This window comes from Carettochelys insculpta, chromosome 1 (genome assembly GCF_033958435.1).
Source record: "Carettochelys insculpta isolate YL-2023 chromosome 1, ASM3395843v1, whole genome shotgun sequence".
NCBI lineage: Eukaryota > Metazoa > Chordata > Testudines > Carettochelyidae > Carettochelys > Carettochelys insculpta.
This window is the reverse complement of record NC_134137.1, coordinates 247,761,478-247,770,668: the sequence shown is the minus strand read 5'-3', so window position 1 is coordinate 247,770,668 and position 9,191 is coordinate 247,761,478. Positions and strand designations below refer to the sequence as shown.

General features: G+C 50.6%; 1 protein-coding gene across 1 annotated transcript in view; it reads left to right on the top strand.

Moving 5' to 3' along the window:
* The first annotated feature begins 3,777 nt into the window (after positions 1-3,777).
* Positions 3,778-9,191, top strand: part of LOC142018195 (beta-parvin) — a 102,926-nt gene continuing 97,512 nt past the window's right edge. Inside the window, exon 1 of the mRNA XM_075003747.1 lies at positions 3,778-4,218. Within this exon, the coding sequence (XP_074859848.1) occupies positions 4,104-4,218 (115 nt within the window). The 5' untranslated portion in view covers positions 3,778-4,103. The remainder of the gene's footprint in view (positions 4,219-9,191) is intronic.

Genomic DNA, 9,191 nt, shown 5'->3' with positions numbered 1-9,191 from the left:
ATGCGATATACTTGGACTGGCAGAGATGCGTTGGATGGCTTCTGGAGAGAGATGCAGTTCTGAGTCATTTGGCCAGGAAACAAAATGAAGCATGAAGCAGGAGTTGGATTCCTTCTTAGCAAAACAGCTAGAAGAATATTATTAGGATACAAACCACTGAGTGCAAGAATGATGGTAGCAAGATTCAAAGCAAAACCGTTCAACATCTCAGTCATTTAGGTGTATGCACCCGTGTCGGACAGTACGGAGGAAGAGATTGTGCTATTCTATAAAGACTTGACAAAGACGGTGGAAGAGATACTGAAGAAAGATGTGTTGATCTTCGGAGGAGATTGGAATGCGAAAGTTGGAACAGATAACGAAGGTTGGGAGAGAGTCATGGGAAGGTCTGGAAATGGAGAAAGAAACAAATGAGGTCAGAAACTACTAGAGTTTGCTACAGAGCATGAGATGGTGATCTGCAACACAAGATTCCAACAAAAGGACTGTAGGAAGTGGACGTGGCCATCAAATGACGGGAAGTCCAAGAATATGATAGATGGATAACATCAGTACAGCAGTGCCAAACTTTCCAAGGAGTGGATACAGACTCAGACCACAGTCTGTGATCACAAACATCAAGATAAAACTCAAGAAAATATAAGACACAGTTTAAGAAAAGAAGAGACGGGGCGAGGCTATGTGAAGAATAAACAGGGAATGCATACAGAGCAATGCTGAAAGAGAAGATGAAGAATATCACCACGGAGTAAGACCTAGATAAGAGAGTCGCAAGGGATAGCCATTGCTAAAGAGGGGGCAATTGAGCGGACTGTTCCAGAAGAAGAAAAGATCAATAAGAAGTGGATTACCCGGAAGACACTGAAGTTGGCTCGAGAGAAGAAAGCGTTGAAGTTCAGAAGAGATGTTTCTGAGATGTCAGAACAGCAATATAGGGTGAAATGCAATGAGGTAAGGAAAGCAGTCAGAAAGGATAAGGAGAAATGGTTAGAGGAGCTATGTGAAGATATAGAGAGGTATTACAGCAAATGTAGGACCAGGGAGGTGTATAAGACAATTAAGAATATTAATAGGAAATGGCAAAGAGGAGAATGAAGAAGTGCTCATGAGCTGGGGGAAGATTGGTGCAATATCTCATCCATCGCTGCACAATCTATAGAAAGCACAGTTGGAGGGAAGTGGTACGGACTGATCATGAACATGGATAAAACAAAAGCAATGGTATTTGGAGATAAGGAAATAGGAAGGAAGATCAGTGTTGATGGTATCAAACTAGAAAATGTAGAGAAGATCACATATCTGGGGAGCAACATAACATGATCTAGACGATAAGAAGGAAATAGCGAAAGCAAGTGCGAGTTTGAAGGTGACGGATAAGATCTGGAAGAGCAAAGTGATTAGCTTAAGAATGAAGCTGAGCATCTTGAAAACGTGTGTATTCAGCAGCATGTTGTATGGATGTGAGTCATGGGTGATAACGAAAAATTTGAAGAGAAGAATATTGGCATTCAAAAAGAGTTGTTATGGAAAGATTCTGAGAATAGGATGGATGCAGAAGGTCACCACAAACTGGTCAGCCAACATTTTAACGGAGTGGGCCATTCTGTTAATGACCTGAAAGTCTGCATCTCACTGAAGAGGAATTTTCACAATAGTTTTGAAAGAGAGGCTGCTGAACTCTCTTTCATATTCAAATTCGACACATTAACACGTGGTTTGAACTGGGATGCGAATTTTCTGGGTCATTATAGGGGCTCTTTTGCATACTTGGCTTAATCTATTTCTTGACTCCCCACCCCCACCCCTCTACTCTCTGATTTGCTCACCATGGTATTTTTTTTCTGATTTGTCAACCTTGATTACTCTTTTTGGTTCTCTGTGCCTTAAATATTGAGTCTGTTCTAGTATGGCTATGGACTGAAGTAGTGGGTCTGTCCCATGAAAGCTCATCACCTAATAAATTATTTTGTTAATCTTTAACATGCTACTTTACTGCTTTTTTTCTTTTGTCTCTTGCTCTGACATAGGTCATCAGGCATTCTTCCCTGTTGTCCTGGCCTGTTGGAAGACCCTTCCAAACCATAGTCCCTCTCCACCCTCTCAGGGTTCAGACTGCTTCTAAAAAAACTCACTTCTGCCGTATCATGTACAGTTAGGGTTACCATATTTGAACTTCCAAAACAGAGGACACTCCTGAGAGGCAGTGTATCAGTATCTGTATCTATTAACACAAGTTGTATTAATGTGTTATAGTGTATATCTAGTACATGAATACAACATGAGTTGTATACAGATACACCTCTTCTCAGGGTGTTCTCTTTTTTGAAAGTTCAAATATGGTAAGCCTATAGACAGTGAGGGAAGGCACTGAAATCATTTAATGTAAACCAAAAGGGTTAGGTTATGTCTGTCTCAAGTGAGTCACCATCCATTCATACAGCAGAAATATGCCTCCTCCCCTTCCCTTTCTCTTAGTTCTTCACTTCTCTGTGTATTTCATCATGAAGGCCCCAATATTGCAAGTTGTTCTGCAGGGGGTGGATACTAGTACCAAGCCCCATTAACTTTGGTGAAGCTCCCTGTGTGAGGAACTGGCTGTTCTGTGTCATAACTGAGGGTACAGGCTGCACTGTTGAACAGTTGTGTCCCCTGAATACTCTAGCTTGGGGTTCTTTTTACACTGCTATTCTGACCTGCTCATACAGCCTTCAATGTGCACATTCACTTCTAGCTAAATACACGGGCACTCCAACCACCAGTCAATCATGAATTATACACAGGGCAACAGCTGCAAAGTCTCTTGGTTCCAGTCTTGTTCCACCCAGAAATGTGCATCCTGTATTGTTTAACACAGTACTGCCAACAATGCAAGGGCACAGAAAGCCCACCATGGCATCAAAAGGTAAATGATAGGTAACCCCAGAGGCACCGAGACCACTGATGACAGGGAGTGAAGTCTCTGCTCGATAGCCATGGATTTCACTCCCCTTTGTCAATAGCCTCTGGCTGGGTCTATGCCTGTTGCGGAAGATTCAAACTCTTCGGTTTGATCTTCCAGGGTGCCATCAATGTTGACCCCAGAATTCCTTACAAGTCACAAGCATTAAGGAATGTTGATGGAGGAAGTGCTCCTGTCGGCATTTTGCAGTGAGGACGGGGACAAATATCGACGTCTGCAAAATCAATTTTGGTCCAGAACTGGTGTGCTGAAAATTACGTAGCAGCTGTCGATATTCGAGGTAAGTACAGACCCAGCCTGTGTCCCTTTGGGGTTACAGTCGTTCCCTCAGGTAAGAAAGCAGGTTCAAGCTTCTGAGACTTTCCAGCAGTTCATCCCAGACAAGTGCCTGCTTTTAAGGCCGACGCACCCGAGTGGTGGCAGAAGGGCCTGAGCCCTATGAGCTACCACATGAGCTACCGGCCCGCTGGTGCTCAGCCCAGGCTGCGGAGCGGAGGCTTCCCTGGTGTCTGTGTCCCTGGGGTCACAGACCTCTGCCCTAGCCTTGTCAGCCCCAGAAGAGTTGGCCCGCCCCTGCCCTGTCTGGGGCCAGGCCAGCTCAGCTGAGCTGAGCTCATCGGGGCGGGACGGGCCAGGGCTGGCCCCCCAGCGGGTGCGTGCGGTGGCGCCTGGCTCTCAGCGGCACCTCCGCGCTCTTGCCTCATCCCCCCTCCCCCCGTTGTCCCCTGCCGGCTCCGCTCCCCGCGCTGAGCCACGTGCTGAGGAAACCCGCCGGGCGGGCTGCGCAAGTGGGGGGGGGGCAGCCCCGTCCCAGCGCTCCCGGCGCACACGTGTTGCCCACTGGGGGGGTGTCTCTGTCCCCCGCCACCGTGGGCAGCCGCGGGGCTCCCCGCCAGCAGCGTGGGGGGAGCCCGGAGCCCGCTGACGGCGTCCCCGCCAGGGCAGGGCGCTGCAACAGGCTGGGAAGCGGCCGCTCCAGCCCGCCCCTTTCCCGGCGCGTGGGGCTCCGCCAGGCGCGCCCGCCCCTAGTCCCGTCCCAGCCTTCCTACGGCCCGGCCCGGCCCGGCCCAGCTCGGCCGCTGCTGCCGCCGCCTCCCCGCTCAGCCGCTCCGCTCCGCTCCGCAGGCTCCCGCCGCCCGGCCCCATGTCCTCCACCCCCGTGCGCTCCCCCGCGCCGCGGCCGCACAGGATGAAGAAGGACGAGTCGTTCCTGGGCAAGCTGGGCGGCACGCTGGCGAGGAAGAAGAAGGCGAAGGAGGGTGAGGGGCAACCCGCGCAACGTGACTAGCAGCAGCTGCCGCCGCCGCCCCGGCCAGGGCCCTGGTGGAGGCGGGGGAGCTTTGACTCCCCCTGGAGCCCGAGCCCGGAGGCAGCGGCGCCTAGGCTGGGTTGTGGCCCTGCTGGGGCCGGGGCTGGCTGGGGCGAGGGGCGGCTGCTGCGCCCCGTTCCGGGAAGTGTTTCCATGCCAGAGAGGGGTGGCAGTTTGGGTCAGTGGCTCCCAGCCTCCTTCCCCCCATTGCATCTGACGAAGCGGGGCTTTGCCCACCAAAGCTTGTGGTCCAAAAGATCTGTTAGTCTGTGAAGTGCCACAGGACTTCTCGTTGTTCTCCCCCCTGCCCCCCACAAAGTGGTCCAGCAGCCCTGGCTGGGGGCACTGGCTGCTGGCAGAAGGGAGGGCGTGTGGGTAGCAGAGAGGTTTGGGGCAGCCCTTCCAGCTCAGCTCGCTGCTGGGGCACCAGGCATTAAATGGCGTCAGGATCACTCCTTGTTTTGCCTCTACCAGCGTCAAAGGCTGCAGAGTAATGTACTAATATGAGCAGTGCAAAGGAAACCCCTGGAGCAGCCTGGCTGACGGTATGTTGGAAACATCCCGTTTAGTTAGGCAGGGCGCGTCAGTTTCACTTCTTTTCCCCCTTTAGTTTTACTTGCCATCTGCCTTGTTCTTGTACCTGGACTGCCAAAGGGGAGAAGCCGGAAACTTTTCTTGGTTGGAAAAGAAGGACATAGTTTGGAAAAGGCTGAGAGCCAATGCTCCAGCACAGTGCCAGGGTATTTGGGTTACAAACACTGCAAGAGACTGGTCAAATCCAACCCGTTGTTTTTCAGGGCTGATGGGCTACACGCTGCTGTTCTACAGATCTAACTTTTGGCTGGGGCTGTATGTGTGTAACTTTTGCTTAGGCTTGTGGTAGGATCCCTTCCCTTACTGTAATGTCTACACTCATCCCTCCTTAAACGAGTACTTTATTTACGAGTACTTGTTTAAAGGAGCAACACATATACTTACCTTTTGTTCACTGGACGAGTGAACTCCCCCAGCTAATACGAGCCTTACCCCCTCCCTGCAGCTCCAACCCACCACAGCCTGACCCTCTCACTGGCCCCACAGACCTAAACTGCTGCAGCCTAACCCCTACCCTGCCCCCACCAGCTCCACACACCCAAACCACTGCAATCTAAATGCCCCCACCAGCGCAGCAGACCAAAACTGTTGCAGCCTTAACCCACCCTGCTGACCCCATGCACCCAAACTACTGCAACCCAAACGCCCCTGCCAGCCCCATGCACCCAAACCCCTACAACCTAACCCCCCCCACCAGCCCCATGCACCCAAACTGCTGCAACCCAAATGCCCCTGCCAGCCCCATGCACCCAAACCCCCAAACCTAACCCCCCCGCCGGCCCCACCCACCCAAACCGTTGCAGCCTTAACCCCGCCCCCTGCCGGCCCCACAGACCCAAACTGCAGCAGCCTGGACCCTGCCCCCCGTAGACCCAACCCACCACCAGGTTTTAACCCTCCCTCCCTCCCTCCCACTCATGTCCCCAAACTGCCCCCAGCCTTTAACCCTCCCCAACCCCAGGTTCACTTATGTTTCAAAAGCAACGCCCCCTGCTGCCACTCCAAGCCCTTGGAACCAATCAGAGACTTTTACATGTATTGTAATGGGAATTTAGCGTCCCTCTTAAGAGTTTTTGCCTATGAACAGAAAGCTGGGAGCCAGTTGTGCTTGTATAGCGAGGGATGCGTGTACACTGAACGGCTACCATGGTGCAGATCGAAGCCGTGTCTACACGTGCACGCTACTTCGAAGTAGTGGCACTAACTTCGAAATAGCGCCCGTCACGGCTACACGCGCCGGGCGCTATTTCGAAGTTAACTTTGACGTTAGGCGGCGAGACGTCGAAGTCGCTAACCCCATGAGGGGATAGGAATAGCGCCCTACTTCGACGTTCAACGTCGAAGTAGGGACCGTGTAGTCGTTGCGCGTCCCGCAACTTCGAAATAGCGGGGTCCGCCATGACGACCATCAGCTGAGGGGTTGAGAGACGCTCTCTCTCGAGCCCCTGCGGGGCTCTATGGTCTCTGTGGGCAGCAGCCCTTAGCCCAGGGCTTCTGGCTGCTGCTGCGGCAGCTGGGGATCCATGCTGCAGGCACAGGGTCTGCAACCAGTTGTCAGCTTTGTGTATTTTGTGTTGTTTAGTGCAACTGTGTCTGGGAGGGGCCCTTTAAGGGAGCGGCTTGCTGTTGAGTCCGCCCTGTGACCCTGTCTGCAGCTGTGCCTGGCACCCTTATTTCGATGTGTGCTACTTTGGCGTGTAGACGTTCCCTCTCAGCGCCTATTTCGATGTGGTGCCGCGCAACATCGAAGTTGAACATCGACGTTGCCAGCCCTGGAGGACGTGTAGACGTTATTCATCGAAATAGCCTATTTCGATGTAGGCTTCACGTGTAGACCTAGCCTGAGTGTTACAGTTATGCCGCTGTTACGATTTAAGTGTAGTTTATCACTGTTGCTCTATTGTAAGAGTGACCTGAGAGAGATCTAAACTATAAAGTGTTGCCAGGCATAGGTATTTTGGTCACTATTTTTACCAGTATAGTTAATTTTAATTGGAATGAGAGAGAGCTGAAATAAGTGTTGCCAGGTAAAGTACTGTTTTGCTGGTACAAGTTGAACCTCTCTAATCTAGAACCCTTGGGACCTGACTGGTGCTGGAGGATGGAATTTGCCGGACGATGGGAGGTCAGTATTGTCCAGCAGCGCTACCAACACTTCTTCTGCTTATTGGACTCTTACAAGGCATTTTGGGGTAAATTACAGCAAAATAACAGCACAGAATGTTGAGAGCCAGAACTGGTGGCTGTAAACAAACTTTATGGGACCATGGGAAACTTGGCCACACCCATGAGTGGTCATCCAGCTAACTAAAATCATGCTGCATTACAGATATTGCTGGCTGAGAGAATTCCAGATTAGAGAGGTTCAACTGTATAAATTGCATCTACACTAACTCCTGGTCTATCCCAATGTTCCCTCTAATCTTTTCCATCTGAGTGCAGATTTTTTCCATCCTTGTGCAGAATAATTTTTTATGTGCACCGTGGCATGTACGTACAAAAACCTGGATGTGCATGTTCCATTAATCAGCTAGGCAACGTTTGACTCTCTCCTGAGGGGCTGCACAAGCATCTATCTTACAGAAACAGAGGTCTATGCTAAAAAATTAGGTTGACTTAACTACCTCAGTCAGAGCTGAGAAAATCCATGCGTCAGAACAGTGTATCTAGGTCAGCTGAAGTCCCCCTCTAGACGGTGCTAGGTTAACTGAAGGAATCTTCCATCCACCTAGCTGCTGCCTCTCAAGAAGGTGAATTACATATGCTAAGAGGGGACCCTCTACCATCAGCACAGGCAGCCTTCATTTTGGAGTGTTACAGCAGTGCAACTGTCCCACTGTGGGATTTGCACTGTGGACAGGCCCCCAGGGTGGTTATACTGCTTTAACTCCACCAGAATAGTTAAAATGATGCAACTTCTGTGTGAACAAGAAGATACTGCAGTTAAATTTTGCAGAACTATTTTTACTTCTTTAAAAACTAAGCTTGATTTTTCTCCTAAACTACCTCAAAACGTCCCTTTTGAAGATGACTCGCTTTCTTGCCCTCTGATTCTTGTCTGTTCGCATGTTGAGTCCTACCCAGGAAGTATCCCCCATCATCATCATCGTCCTTGTCCTTACTCATTAACAATTGATATCTGGTAGCAGGAAATCTGAGTGTCATTTCCTTATGTTTGAATCTAATTTTGACCTTGCAGATCAGAGGCATTTTTGGCTTGGTCTAGATTGGGGTGGGCAAAATATAGCGCGCCAGATCTAGCCCACCACCAGCCTGAGGCTCAGGGGAGCTTCGGGCAGGATTCCTGCCTTCTGCACCCCTCGGCACGTTGCTTAAAGTGGTTGGCTGTGGGGGCCATGTGCTTCTCTGAGTTGTGTGAGCCCCTGTGGTGGGAGGGCTTTGCACAGAGCCCCCCAATCCCAGCAGAATGTCACAGCTTGGGCTGTGCTTGTGGTGCAGACAGCAGGCAGAGGACGTTCCCTTCTCCAGAGGCATGCAGAGAACACATAGCTCTCACAGCCAGCTGCTTTGTGTGACATATGGGGATGTTGCAGTCAGGGAGCCTGCCTGTGAGTCCCACTGAGCTGCTGGCAGTAAGCCACCTAGGAAAGCAACTCACGGACAGAGCCTGCACTTGGCACCCAAGTTCCTCCCCCCCCAACCCTCTGCTCCCCCTCTTGTACCCCTGCTCCAGGTCACAGCCCAATCCCATGGCACTCCCTTTTTCACCCTTTCCCCCAACCCCTCCCAGAACCTGTACCTCCTCCTTCACCCCTCCTTCAGGTTAGACCCCTCTCCTTTATCCATACCTCCTCCCTGCCCCAGATCACAACCTCCTCATTCACACAAACTCCCTCTCAGGCCCCTTCTTGCACCCCAGTCCCTTACCCTGAGCTCCCTTTTGCACCCAACCTGCATCCCAGACTCCACACCTCCCTTCATATAATGAAAGAGTGCAATCCTTGAGCAGGTGCCAAGTTCTTGGAGTGCCCCGCCCCCAACCACATCAAAAATTGCCTACTTTGGTCTAGATTAAGACTGTGGGTGAGGGGGAAGGGGAAAGTCACTTCAATTGAGAGGAGCTTCAAGTGGCTATTAAAGTTGTGTATGTTTTAATTACACTCAATTATTCTATGAACAGCTTTTATTTTATTTTGAAATATAAATGTTTGGCTTCCAAACTTGGATGAAAGGAAATGTTGCAAGGCCACGCCAAACTGCAACCTGGGAGATGAAAAGCAATTTCCTTTGTTTACTGTCCTTTTTTAATCCAGAGTTTCTCAAACTTTGGCCCATTATTCTGTTTTTGAGGTACTGAAGAAATATACT